The 14,938-nt window shown below is 47.4% G+C and overlaps 1 protein-coding gene across 2 annotated transcripts in view; it reads right to left on the bottom strand.

Moving 5' to 3' along the window:
- The window catches only part of KDM2B (lysine demethylase 2B), a 117,233-nt gene that overhangs the window by 36,936 nt on the left and 65,359 nt on the right, over nt 1-14,938 (bottom strand). For both annotated transcript variants that reach the window (XM_069497631.1, XM_069497629.1), the window contains exon 12: nt 12,230-12,316. In XM_069497631.1, coding sequence (XP_069353732.1) covers nt 12,230-12,316 — 87 coding nt within the window. The remainder of the gene's footprint in view (nt 1-12,229; nt 12,317-14,938) is intronic.

Raw genomic sequence — 14,938 nt, 5'->3', positions numbered from 1 at the left:
AGTGAAATAAGACATTTACAAAAAGACAAATACTGCATGATTCCACTTATATGAAGTATCTAGAGCAGTCAAATTCAGAGAGACAGAAAGTAGGATGGTGGGTGCAGGGGCTTGGGAAGGGGAAATGGAAGGTTAGTGTTTAATCGGGACAGAGTTTGTTAGGGAAGATGAAAAAAGTTCTGGAGACAGCTGGTGGTGATGGTACAACATGAATGCACTTAAAGCCATTGAATTGTATACCTAAAAATGGTTAATATGGTAAATTTTATGTTATGTGTATTTTAGCACAATTTTTTAAATGTGATAAAAATAAACAAAATACTAAGAAATAAGGCTCATGCCTATAATCCCAGCACTTTGTGAGGCCAAGAAGAAAGGACTGCTTTAGGCTGAGAGTTCGAGACCAGCCTGGGCAGAATAGCAAGACCCTGTGTCTCTATAAAAAAATTACCCAGGTGTGGTGGTACATGCCTTTGGTGGTGCAGCCCAGCTACTCGAGAGGTGGAGGTGGGATCACTAGAGGCCAGGAGTTTGAGACCAGCCTGGGCAATATGTTGAGATCCATTTCTACAAAACATAAAAAAGTTAGCCAGGCATGGTGATATAGTCCCAGCTACTTGGGAGGCTGAGGCGGGAGGATCACCTAAGCCCAGGAGTTGGAGGCTACAGTGAGCTATGCTCTTGCCACTGCACTCCAGCCTGGGCAACAGAGCTAGATCCTGTCTCCAAAAAAAAAAAAAGAAAGAAATAGCACCCTCTCCTAGAAGAACTGAACAGCTGGGAACACTCGAACAGATACACCTCCTTCCCACATGGGCTCCACAGCCAGTGCACTCTCGCCATCTTGTCTCATAAACATTTAACCGAGAGAAAAAAATCTAAACGGCCCAAAAAAAAAAAAAAAAAAAAAAAAAATCCTCTTTATAAGTGAGACTATGTCTGAATCTTTTCAAAGAGCTTTCCTGTTTAGTTACTTACATCCACTGGTGGGGAAGGACAGCGAGGTAGAGCCGGTTTTACCACAGCTTTCACTCTCACCTGCTTTCTTTGTGTGTAATTAAGGTTCCCCTTGTCCCATTAAATACACCACCTTTGCAAAAGCAAAATTAAATGATGAAGATATTTCACCTCTCTTCACCCAATCTTGCCCTTTTTTCTTTAGATCACCTAAATTTGTAGGACAGATTATCTGACAGCATCACGTGGTGGAACACACATCCATCTTCCTAACAAAGCCAAATTAGAGAGAAAGAGAGAGAGGGGACATGACAACTTATTCCCAATGTCCACGATCAAGCGTCCTCTTTTAAAATGGGAAACAGGCTAAGCGATGTGGTTCACACCTGTAATCCCAACGCTTTGAGGGGCTGAGGCGGGAGGATCACTTGAGCCCTGGAGTTTGAGACCAGCCTGGGCAACAAAGCAAGACTCCTGTTTCTACAAAAGTAAAAAATTAGCTGGGCATGGTGGCATGTGTCTATAGTCCCAGCTACTCAGGAGGTTTGAGACAGAAGGATCACTTGAACCCAGGAGTTGGAGGGTAGCCTGGGCAACAGAGCAAGACCCTAGAGCCTGTCTGAATCAATCAATGAAATGGGAAACATACAAAGTCCAAAGGATAAGCCGTGGTTCGAGAAATAAAGCCACGACAATGGCAAGCAATCACTTCACTGCCTGCCTGGCCTTCTAATTACTCCACCAAAGGCAGGAGCCCTCAATGTCTCAATTGCTTTCCAAGAATTTGTCTCAGGCATCATTAACACAGCCAGCTGGGCAGGTTATCAGACTAAAAAAGAAATCCTTGGCCACTGATTTTAATTACAGGTTATTTCAGCTAAATGCTGCCTTACAGTTCTAATGAAGTGGTTCTAAAATGATTCAGATAATGCTGAAAAATTCCAGGTAGGGTAAGACCTTTCTAAGTTTAGTGGGATAAAGGGGGATCCTAAATTTGAGGGACAAAAGGCTCTGCGGAACCTAAGACCAAGGAAGTCTTCTTAGTTCTCATCTAATGAGTGTTCCTTTAACAGCTGGCTGGGACTGGAACACAAAAGTTAAATAAGGAGCCAGGAAGTCACCAAAGAGGACCCAGCAGCATGTGGAGAATAAAGAGATGAAACTGACTGAATACAACTTCATCTTTTAGAAGCTCTGGGAAGATCTTGCAATTGAGTTCATCTGCTCAAGCAAATACTTCCTGGGCTCCTGCTATGTGGGAGCAATCTTGCATGGACAGGACACCAAAATACATAATGAAAAAATTATTAAGATACGCTCCAGCCCCAAGAAGCTAGTGGAGGCTTAGTTCAGATACGTTCACAGTTAACAGAAATGCAGAGTAGAATGTGGAAGTCCAGTGGGAAGAGAAATGAGGGAAGTGCATCTGCCGGGATCTCAGCAGGAAGTGGACGGCACTCCAGCACCCTCACACGTGGTCATGGAGGGGAGTTTAACCTCGGCTCAATTTGCAGAGTGTAAATAGGGTTAAGGGAAACCAACAAGGCCTGGTGGTACAGCCCAAGCCTAGGGACAGTGAGGAGCCTAGCCAACAGGCTAGGGGAGGGAACAGTTACCAGGGACACAGACAGAGAAGCTGGAGAAGGCCTGGTCCTCCACAGACGCAAACAGTCAACCTGCAATGATCCCATAGGGAGGAAGCCGGGAAGTAAATAGCCCTGCCTCTCACTTTGCCATCTTCTGCTGCTGCTCCCACTGGCTGAGCCCAGCCACAAGCCAGAGAGGCAGGGAAGCCCTTACACGCAGCCCCCAGCAGGCTGAAGAGGCTGCGGAGGGGCTTGAGGGTGCACCGGGAAGAGACCAAGCCCAGGAAGCTCCCCGGTGAGGAGGGAATTAGGCTGGGCCACGCGCGGAGAGAATCTGTGCATGGGGACATGAGAAGGAGGGCACTCCGAGAGCAGGACGAGTGTGAACACAGAGGCAGGAAAGTCGATGGCAAATATGGGGAATTTGGTTCCTCCGCAGTGTAGGCAAGATCAGAGGAAATCGTGGGCGCCCAAGGCCAGGCTGAAGATGTGGGAGAGGCTTTTAGGGAAGGTGGAGAGTCACTGAAGGTTTGATACCAAGTGTTAGGGGCTGACTGTGTCCACCCCCAAATTCATACAGCAAAGTCCTAGCCCCCAGTCCCGCAGGCTGGGACACACGGAATGTGATGGTATTTAGGCAACTTTGCAGAGGTGATTAAGTTAAAATGAGGTCATCAGGGTGGGCCTTAACCTGCTATGACTGGTGTCATAAAGTGGGGAAATCTGGACACCACAGGGACAGAGGGGAGACGAGGTGAAGTCACAGGGAGACGACGGCTACCTACAAGCCAAGGACAGTGGCCCTCAGGGGGAACCAGCCCTGCGGACACCCTGACCCCAGACTGCTGGTGAGACAATAAATTTTTGTTGCTTGAGCCACTTTGTTACAGCGGCTGACACAACGGAGTGCTGTGAGGGGACCTGAAGTTGGGGAGTCAGATTTGACAGCCGGGCGACTAGAAGGGACTGAGCCTGCAGAAACAGGGGCAACGCCAGGTCGAGGATGCTGAAAATCATTCCAACACCTCCCCTCGCCACAACGGCAGAGTCACCCCCTAGTCCTGTCAGTTCTGTCCCCCAAATATAATCTGGGACCCAATGTCTTCACAGCCACCGTCACCACACTAAACCCACCCACCGCTAGGCCAGTAGCAATAGCCTCCTAGCAGGCCTCCCCCTCCTCTCGCTCCCGGTGCCCCAACTTCAAACTATTCTCAGTCTTTAAAAGCTTTCACTGAGGGCTGGGGGGAGGGGAGGACAGGGGAGAGTGTCAAACGGCTACGGGGTTTCTGTCTGGGGTGATGCAAAAGCCCGGGGACGGATGGCAGTACGACACTGTGAGTATACACGATGCCACCGGACTGTGCACACTGTAAATATGGCTGAGATGGTAACTTTCGTACAACATGTGTTTTACCACAATTAATAAAAAGTAACAAAAAAAATAAAATTAAATCATTCAGTGGCTCCCGATGGCACTCAGGATCAAATCCAAACTCTCTACCGGCCCCACAGCTTGCTCCACACCCCACACTCGGGCCAGCCCTGCCCTGCAGGCCCAGCCTCCCAGCCTCAGCCTCAGCCTCAGCCTGCACATCCCTCCCGGGAGAGGCCTCCCCACCCACCACCACCCCCCACTGAAAACCCTGCAGGCGGCCTTTGCCCACGGCACCGCCTTTCATTTTCCCACGTGGCACTGGCCACGCTGGCTTATTATATATTTGTGTTTCCACCTGTTAATTGTCTACGCCTCCCCTAGACTGTAAGCTCCACCAGGACAAAGAAGAGGTGTCTTTCTTCTCCACCCAATACCTAGTCCACTGCCCTGTATTATTCACGTGCGTGCTAGTCACTCATTCATTTGTGGAACGAATGAACAGAAGGAAGGAACAGAGACAAGCAACAAAGAATTCCAGCCGATTCTCGTTGCTGGCAAAGTCACCCTGAGCACGGCATGGGCCAACACTGAATCCTTGCTCTTAGGGGAAACACAGGGTTAGGTTCCTAAGAGCCTCTAGTCACATTTTCCTCAGCTGATCAAAACATAACCTTGTTTTATGTCCATTTCTGTTTAAAGATGTCTTTTCCACAGATATTATTGATCCATACCATGGAACTTACAGAAAAATCACCAAAAAATAATTCAAAACTTTGAAAGATGTGGCACTACACAGACCACGAAAAGGACACGTGTTTCCAGTATAAGAGCTGAAATGAGATACAAAGTGTTGCCTTGTTCATCACAAAAGTGGTATGAATATGGATTTGGATGTTACAAATAAATTTTACCAAGTAGGCAAATTTGCAAATACAAAATCTATGAATAATGAAGCTCGACTGTACTTTAAAATAGGCCCCAATTTTTGTTTATTCCAAGGTGATGTTAACAGGCTAGAACTTTTACCTACAAAAAGCTACGTCCCGTCCTGCCGACATCTCACAAGAGGTGGGACTCTAGAAACTTCCACTTTCTGGCTTCAATTTACTCCACTAAAGAGGGTGAGGAGGGCTTTGATGGGATCCCTGTCACTGGGCTCACCCGCAGCCACAAAATAATACGGTTCAGCCACTGACAAATCTGGAATCAGAGCCCTCACAAACTGGTCAGGGACCCGGGTCTCACCTGGCAGGAAACTGGGGCATCCCTTTACCACCGATAATTTTCTCTGCACTGGATTTTTCTGTTGTTGATGTTGTACACTGCGTTATTTAGATCATCAGTCCCCCACCTTTTTGGCACCAGGGACAGGTTTCATGGAAGACAATTTTCCCATGGACTTGGGGGGCAGATGGGGGATAGTTTTGGGATGATTTAAGTAAATTACATTTATTGTGCAGTGAAACCTCTCTGCTAATGATAATCTGTATTTGCAGCTGCTCCCCAACGCTAGCACCATGGCCTCAGCTCCACCTCAGATCAGCAAGCATCAGATTCTCATAAGGAATGTGCAACCTAGACCCCCCCCACGCGCAGTTTACAGCAGGGTTCATGCTCCAGTGAGGCTCTAATGCCGCTGCTGATCTGACAGGAAGCGGAGCTTATGTGGTGATGACAGCGATGGGGAGCGGCTGTGAATACAGATGAAGCTTCGCTCACTGGCCCGCTGCCCACCTCCCGCTGTGCGGCCCGGTTCCTAACGGGCCACTGACCAGTCCACAGCCCAGGGATCAGGTTCCGCAGATTTAGAATAAGCAGACCATCTTCTGTGGGCATTCTCTTATTGAAGGTTTTTGTTACACTCCAAAGAACTTGCCAGACTCCATACTCCACGAATGACTTAACCATAACTTAGGAAAGCCCTTTGGATATCAGATCAGGAACCCGGATATAGATAGATAGATGATAGGTAGACAGATATTTTTTTCTTTGCAGAGCTGCCCCAGAGCTGCACCCTTCCAATAGCAGCTTGCTTCTCCGTTCTTTGCTCTCCTGGCCTCCACACCCTGGCCCCGTGGCTGCCACCGCCTCCCCATCCCTGTGCCGAGCTGTACAGCCCCTCTCTCGGAGGCTGCTCTCCCACGAGGCTTTCTCCAGTCTCGCCTGCTCTCAGGACTGGACACCTGACACCATGGCCTGGACACCCTCTCCTGCTACCCTGACCCAGCAGGGGAGCCCATGGCCTCAGCTGCCTCCAACCCCCGGAGAACATTCTAAGGCGAACATTCTAAGGCAACCGTCACCCCGGAAAGGGCCTAGAGCTTCCCCCTTCTAGGGGAATGAGGAAGGCATTTAAAGGAGAAGCAGCTTCTTAAACCAGCCCCGCCCCCAGCTCAGCACAGCCACAACTATTTCAAGGAAATTAAGTCATTCAGGTCCTCACTTGAGACTAAGTTTTGCACAAGCAAATAATAATTTATGGATGGGAAATGTCTCTACACCATTCAGCACCATCCCTGCTCCCAAGTCCTCTATTTCTATAGGGAGCATCAAACGCCCAAGTGGGCAGATTCAAAGTTATTGCTTACTTACAAACCATAATTCTGAGAGATGATAATAGCTACCACTGATTGATGGCCTACTACACAGGTGTTTTACAGATAGCATCTCACAGCAACCCTGCAAGAAAGGCACCATTAGCTCCTTTTACAGATGTGTAAAACTGAGGCTTAGACTTGCCCAAGTCAGAGGCAGAAGCAGGATTCAATCCCCAGGTGCATCTGACCCTGGCGGTGCAGAGAGTGACCCGGGACGCATTTAGAAAGTACAGATTCCCAGGCCTCACTCCAAACCCACCGAAACACAATGTCCGGGGTGGGGCCCAGGAAGCTGTATTTTTTAACAAGTTCCCCAGGTGAAGCTGATGCCACCAGCCTGAGGGCTGTTCCTCATTAGACGGCACTGCCTCCCTAGGAAATCCCGAGCAGGTAACAGTAAAGGGCGGCCATTATCTCCAGCCTCCTCCTCCACCTCCTCCTCCCCCCCAATGGTACATCAGCAACTTAATTACCCTGGGCTGACAGGACCCAGAGCAAGGCAGAGAGCAGAGCAGCAGGAAGCACAGGGGCCTTCTTCTACTGAGTTATGTGTTTCTCCCTCAGCAAAATGCTGCATGTCACTCCCGAGGGACCCCTGAGTGCTCAGGCCTCCCAGAGCTAAGTGACCACCTGCGGAGGAAGGGGAAGAGAAACAGGGCAGGGCCCAAGGTGACACAGGCATCGGTTCCTGTGTGAGCTCGAGAGGTCCCTGTAAGGAAGTTGATCCAATAACTACAGAAGAGGGCTGTCCCCACGTCCCCACCAGGGTACTTGTCCTACACACTTCAGCCTCCCTGCTCCTGTACTCCAGAGAAATTGCCAATAATTGAAATTCAAGTGGCAGCCTGGTTTGGCCACTAGAGATAATGGATGAAGAAGCAGGATGTTTGCATCAACGGGCCTGCTGGCCAGGGGCAGCTGGGGCCCGGTCTCCCCTCCGTCCTCAGTTTCCTCCTTTGGGAAGGAACCAGCAAGCCAGCCGGCAGGAGTGTCTGGCTGCTGAGCAGAAGGTCAGCTCACTAATAAGGTCGAGGTCAGAGGCTGGGCCTCAAATAAGCCCAGTCCCCTCCCCCTTGCCTCGAAGGTCACAGACAGGCCCCCCAAATCCTGCCAACTGGTCGTAAAAGGAAGCAGCCAGAGTGTAGACAGATCAAAACAAATCCAACACCACTCGTGGAAACAGCTAATCGGGTGAAGGGTGACAGATGCTGATTCAGTAGCATCTTGGATTTGAAGGACACCACCTCAGAAGTGACCTCACGGGGCCTAATCAGTTCCAGAAAAGGGCTTTGTTCTCCTGGAGGCAAGGTGGGAGATCAAAGCATGTCTTGCTAATCATCATTTAGCATTAATTACTTGTTAGGTAACCCGACCCAGATCAAATACCACTCCCTACCTCGCATCCTGACAGCCTCAGTGGGCACCCTTGATCTTTCAACCCAACCTGCATCAAATTGGGAGGAAGCCAACTGCGAACCTGGGAACCGAGAGACCCCGGGCGGCCCGGGCAGTCAGATATTTAGCTACTTCTTCCTTTCCTGTTAACTTTTTAACCCCACCAGCCAGGAAATGCATAAATACAGCAGGGGCCTCCCCTCCCCCTCCCTCTGCCACATTTCATTGGGTTCCTCCACATCTGGGGGCCAACGTCCTACTTCCCAGTGAGTGGTGCACTCGCTGGGCCCCCAGTTTCCTCAAACGCACCACAGAGATACTCCTGTCCACCTCCCAGGCTCGTGGAAAGGATAAAGTAAAATCTAAAATCCGAATCTAGAAGCTGGTGTACACCGAGGACCGACACCCCAGGGGGTTGCAGCTGGGCTGGCCGGCATTTATCTCTAGAGCTGGGCGAGGGGCCCATGGTATTCACTCTTCTTCTTTATACCTTTTGGTGGCTCGGAAATCATTTCGAATCAATTTTATTTATTTATCTATTTGTTACTTATTCAGTATGAATTTATTATATTATAAATTTGTTCACTACGTGAATTGTGTCCCTGCCCCCCAAATTTGTATGTTGAAGTCCTAACCCCCAGTGCCTCAGAATGTGATTCTCTCCGGAGAAAAGATGATTAAAGAAGTCCTTAAGTTAAAATGGTGTTGTTAGAGTGGGCCCCACCCAGGGTGAATGGTGTCTTTGTGAGAAGAGATTAGGACAAAAATAGGTGCGGAGGGACGACCACGTGAAGACAGAGAGAAGACAGCCAACTAAAGAGAGAGGCTGCAGAAGAAACCAACCCTGCTGGCACCCTGATGGTGGACTTCTTGCCTCCAGCACTATGAGGAAATTTCTGTTGTTTAAGCCACCTAGTTTGTGGCACTCTGTCACGGCAAATTAATACAGGTTCAAATAAATTTTAGAAAACATAACGTAAATTAAAAAGGCTACACGTGCGTACCTATAATAAAAAAGAATGATATCAAGTGTTGGTGAGGGTATGAAGAAATTGGAACCCTGCTACACTACTGGTAGAAATTTTAAATGGTGCAGCCGCTATGGGAAACAGTCTGGAAGTTCCTCAAAAAGTTAAATATACAGTTACCATGTGACCCAGCAACTCCACTCCTAGGGTATGTACTCAAGAGAAATTAAAACATATGTTCACATAAAATCCTGTACACGAATGTTCATAGTATCATTATGCACAATAGCCAAAAGGTAGAAACAACCCTACTGTCCCTCAACAGAGGAATGGACGAACACAACGTGATCTATCCATACGACAGAATACTATTCGGCCGTATAAAAGAATGAAGCACTGACACGTGCTACAACCTGGATAAACCTTGAAAATGTCAAGCTAAGTGAAAGAAGTCAGATACGAAAGGGCGAGTAGTATACGATTCCATTTATATGACATGTCACAATAGGCAAATCCATAGAGACGGAAAGTAGATGAGTAGTTACCAGGGACTGGTGGTAGGAAGAGGAAGCTTAGGAGAGAGGAGACTGACCATTGATGAGGTTTCTTTAGACTCATACCCCGTAGGTGTTGGTACACGTCACCTATTCTGACTCCTCCCTCCCCACCTCCCTCCCCCTCCCAGCTTGAGGCCTCCAACCTCTCCCACCAGCACTGACAGTGCCAGCCATGCTGAAGCCGTGTGCACACCAGTGTTTATAAACCCATCCTCTGCAGGAGTCTTAGATAAAGTCTACTCCCCCCCAGCAGCCACCTTCCTGTTTCTAGGCCTTCAGAGGAAATGGAACAGTTTTGGTTTTATTTTAAAAAGCGCCTATAAACCCCTCAGGGGGTGGGCTAGAGCCTCGGGCTCAGAAGACAGGGCATATCTATCTATCTATGTATCTAACGTGATTTCCCCAGTGGACGATCGTGTGGGCCTCTCCACGAATTCTGAGATTACAGTGGGCAGTGGCAAGTTTGTTTTTCCAAAAGCCAGTGTTCTGTGAACCCTACTACGTCCCCTGGAGCAACGCCTCAGCTAGGAGGGAAGCGGGCAGGGAGGCGAAGTCTCAGCACTTTCCTCTTCAGGTTCTGCGAGGCTAGGGCTGGCTGGGGTGTCTCGGGGAGCTACCTCTGCAAGCAGAGCCTGTGGTTTGCTGCACAGCACTGGCGCTGTTACTGCACGTGTAGGGAAAGCCATCTTTAACACCCCACACGCTTTGCAGACTGGGGAAGAAAGGCAGAAGACACAGAGGGGAATCCTTTGTCGTTATCGCCACCTCCGTTCCTGCTAAGCTTCTAAGAGAATTTCATTCCCACAAGTAAGGGATGCCCTTTTCCCCAGCAAGTCCACATTTAGGAATATATCCTGAGCAGATAATCAAACAAAAGCGAAAAGAATCTAGAACAGCACTGCCCAACAGATATATAAGGTGAGCCACATATGTACTTTGGAATTTTTTGTAGCCACATTTTAAAAGGTAAAAAGAAACAGTGAAATTAATCTTAGTAATCCATTTTGCTTATATATCAAAAATATTATCATTTCAACTAAGGTTACCTGATTTAGCAAGTAAAAATATAGAGCATTGGTCAGATGCAGTGGCTCATGTCTGGAATCCTAATACTTACGGAGGCCGAGGTGGGAGGACTGCTTGAGGCCAGGAGTTTGAGACCAGCCTGGGCAAAATAGTGACACCCCCATCTCCACAAAAAGTAAAAAAAAATTAGCCAAGCACAGTGACACATGCCTGTGGTCCCAGCTACTGGGGAGGCTGAGGCAGGATTATCACTTGAACTCAGGAGTTGGAAGCTGCAGTGAGCTATTATAACGCCACCACACTCTAGCCTGGACAACACCATGAGACCCTGTCTCAAAAAAAAAAAAAAAAAAAGGTACAGGGCACCCAACGAAATTTCAGATGAACAATGAATAATTCTTTTGAGCATAAGTATATCTCATGCAATATTTGGGATATACTCATACTAAAAAACTATTTGTTCTTTATCTAAAATTCACATTTAACTGGGTATCCTTTTTTAAATCTGGCAACAATAATTTCAACATGCAATCCATATTTTAAAAAGTAATTAATGAGGTTTTCTACTTTTTTTTGTACTAAGTCTTTGAAATCTGTTGGACATTTTACACTTACAGCACATCTCGGTCTGGGCTAGCCATGTTTCAGTGCTCAATAGCTACATGTGGCTAGTATCTACCATTTTGGACAGTGCGGATCTAGAATTTTCCACTCAGTGTTTTTTATATGATAGCAAAAAAAAAAAAAATCAGAAATTAGTAAAATACTCCAAAGGGCTGCTTAAGTAGTAAATAACATTGAGGAGTGCTAACCACCTTGTCCTAAGGGCTTTGCATGTGTTAATATTATCTTATTTAGTCCTGACAACCATGTGAAGAAAGTGCTGGTATAAAACCCCTTTTTACAAAGGAGGAAAGTAAGGTCCAGGGAGCTTATGTCACTTGCCCAAGAAAGTGGAAGCTGAGTGTAGACAGACGGAGAGTAGAGAGGTGGACTGACACGTACATATCCCGCCTAGCACGGCCTTTGGAAGGATGTGCGCCAGAGTGTCACCGTTTCCTCTGGGTGGTGGCCTCTGAGGTGGGGACCTGTTGAGTTTGGTCTTTGCTTTCAAACCAACCAAACTTTGAGTTCTTGGCTCTGTCCTAACAAGTGACTTCACCTTTGTAAGCCTCAGTTTCCTCATCTGTAAAATGAGAGAGAGTCACAACTGTCCCCCCGACAGGGTTGTTGGCGTCTAAATAAGATCAGAGAAGTGGAAGATGGGACAACAGCAACCTGCTCCCTAAGCCCTCAGTGATAAAACTATTACTATCCTTCCTAGTGCCTTTGACTTTGCCTGTTTGATTAGACATTTTTATGTTGAGTATCAATCAGTTTTACAAAGAGAAAAAAGCTTCTTTCAAAAGAGGGGAGGCCAGCCTGAGAAGCAGCTGGAGGAAAAGGAAGAGAGGAAGGAAAGAACAAGAGCGAAGGAAGGAGAGAATGAAAATCTACCGAGGGGCAGGGAAAGGAGAGGCAGCGGCACCCCACAACTTTCTGAGTGACCACCAGGGGGCACTGCTTGCAGTTTCCACAGCTTGGTAAAATGATTCTTTTCAAAAAACAAAAACTTGCAATGAACAAATCACCAAAATCATTCATCTAAACTGGGATGCCCTCTCCCAGGAGCCCCCCTGCCCAAAAAGCTACCGACATTCATCCTATAGGAGGTGTGAAAGGCAGTGGGAAGCAGTCTCCCAGCTGTGGGCAGTCTGTGTCTTACCTTTGGAGTCTTCTTTGGCCAAGTGACCACGGGGACCCCAGTGATGGCCAGACTGGGGTCATCATCCGCGTGCTCCTTCAGGACGTTCTGTGGCCAAACAAAGGAGCCATATTAGCCCAGGGTGAAGGGGAGGTCTCTGAAGGGGGCTTGGTTGGATGTAACCCAGCAGAAGACTGAGTGCTCTCCACAAAGTCAATGCCTGCCCACGACTTCATCACCGCCCACACATTCAATAGAAACCAAGTCACCAGGGTCCTCTGGGGTCTGCAAAACACACAATAGCCCCCTCTCCAAAAATTTTTCTAAAAAGCAAATCACATACCTCCCTGTGACTTCCATGCATTTAGCACCCATGGTCACACTTATGACACCAAGCACTTGTCCTGAGCATCACAGAGCACACAATTTTCATTTAATTCTTATCAAGTACCCTGGGAGGGCTGGGTAGTGGCACCACAGATACTACAATGTACACAAATTCAACTACGTACTTAGAGAAACAAATAAACAAAACCAACTGTTAGGCCAGGCGCAGTAGCTCACACCTGTAATCCTAGCACTCTGGGAGGCCGAGGCAGGAGGATCATTTGAGCTCAGGAGTTCGAGACCAGCCTGAGCAAGAGCGAGACCCCGTCTCTACTAAAAATAGAAAGAAATTACCTGGCCAACTAAAATATATATAGAAAAAATTAGCCGGGCATGGTGGCGCATGCCTGTAGTCCCAGCTACTCGGGAGGCTGAAGCAGAAGGATTGCTTGAGCCCAGGAGTTTGAGGTTGCTGTGAGCTAGGCTGACACCACGGCACTCACTCTAGTCCAGGCAACAGAGCGAGACTCTGTCTCAAAAAAAAAAAAAAAAAAAAAAAGGCCGGGTGCGGTGGCTCACGCCTATAATCCTAGCACTCTGGGAGGCCGAGGTGGGTGGATCGTTTGAGCTCAGGAGTTCGAGACCAGCCTGAGCAAGAGCGAGACCCCATCTCTACTAAAAATAGAAAGAAATTATATGGACAGCTAAAAATATATATAGAAAAAATTAGCCGGGCATGGTGGCGCATGCCTGTAGTCCTAGCTACTCAGGAGGCTGAGGCAGGAGGATCGCTTGAGCTCAGGAGTTTGAGGTTGCTGTGAGCTAGGCTGACGCCACGGCACTCACTCTAGCCTGGGCAACAGAGTGAGACTCTGTCTCAAAAACAAAACAAAAACAAAAACAAAAACCAACTGTGAGATCTGGACACCTTTGAAGAGCCCTAACTCTGTCCTTCTCTCAGTCAGCGGACCTCATGTATCCTAATCCTGGCATGTAAAGACATGTAATTGCTTGTTTTGCAACAGGGGTCCTAAACACAAGTAGATATGTGATCTGGTTTAACCAAGGATGGAGTCATCTGGCCAAATGCTGGCCGAAAAATTGAGCTGGACATACCGGCAGGATGGGTGGGGTTCCCCCACATAGCACATTGCGTTCATTCCTTTGTGAGTAGTCTGAAGGTGCTTCAAGCGTAATTCTGACTCTACCAGATTTTGGCCTTGTGTGTGGCTGGACATTAGAATCTCATCTAGGTGTAAGATGCCACTCCAAGGAATTATCTAACATACAAGTGAGGTAACAAAGCTCAAAAAGGCTCAAAGGACTTGGATGCCGCCCCAGACTAGGGAGGGCAGGGCCCCTGAACCCCACTCTCTGGCACTAGACCTTCCACCCCATGACCACATCAGACAGGGTTTTTCTTGGCTACATCCACAGCATGCCACAAAAAAATGTGTTAAAGGACACAGACCTGTCACTGGCCTATTCTGAACCTCAATGATGAATTTTTGGATTGTATAAAAATACTCTTTCAGGGACATTCAAGAACAGAGTAAATCACACAGACACACTTCACAGGAAAAGCAGAGGAGCTCAGAAGATAAATGTACGTGAAGATTATTTTAACTCACTTTCCCTAATCCACTTCACCAGAAATGACTCCATTTCACTTCTAATTTGCTCTACTTATCGTCCTACTTTCCTGATCATCATTGGGTTGCCTGATTTTTCAAGATGTGCCTATTACTTCACACCAGCCTGAAGAAATCCCTCCTCTCCATGCAGGAGGCAGCAACAGCACAGTAGTCAAGGGTGTTGGCTCTAGGACTGGCTGCCTGGGTTCAAACCCCAGCCCCAGCACATACAGCTTCCTCAGAGTCCCACAGTCAATGTCAATGATTTATAAATGCTATTTATCAGCTGGGCATGGTAATCCCAAATACTGGGGAGGCCGAGGCAGGAGGATTGCCTAAGCTCAGGAATTCTAGACCGGCCTGGGCAATACAGCAAGACCCCATCTCAAAAAAAAAAAAAAAACTTACAAATGTTATTTATGAAATATCTTGACTCACTGCCATATCCCCAATGCCTCACACGATGACTGACCTGTAGTAAGTTTCCAGTAAATAAATTAAAAAGACAAAGCCACAAATACCCAAAGAGGGACATTCTACAAAATAACTGACCAGTACTCCTCAAAATTGTCAGGGTCACCAAAAACAGGGAAAGTCTGAGAAACTGTGATAGCAAGAGTAGTCTAACGATGCTAAATGTAACACAGTGTCCTGGGTGGGATTCTGAAACAGAAAAAGGACATTAGGTAAAAACTGTGGGAATCTGAATAAATCCATAGACTCTAGTTACAATAATCATGTGTCTATATTGGTTTATTAATTGTAACGA

Source organism: Eulemur rufifrons, chromosome 21 (assembly GCF_041146395.1).
Source record: "Eulemur rufifrons isolate Redbay chromosome 21, OSU_ERuf_1, whole genome shotgun sequence".
NCBI classification, from domain to species: Eukaryota; Metazoa; Chordata; class Mammalia; order Primates; family Lemuridae; genus Eulemur; species Eulemur rufifrons.
The sequence above is the reverse complement of the archived record's forward strand: the minus strand, read 5'-3'. Positions and strand labels throughout refer to the sequence as shown.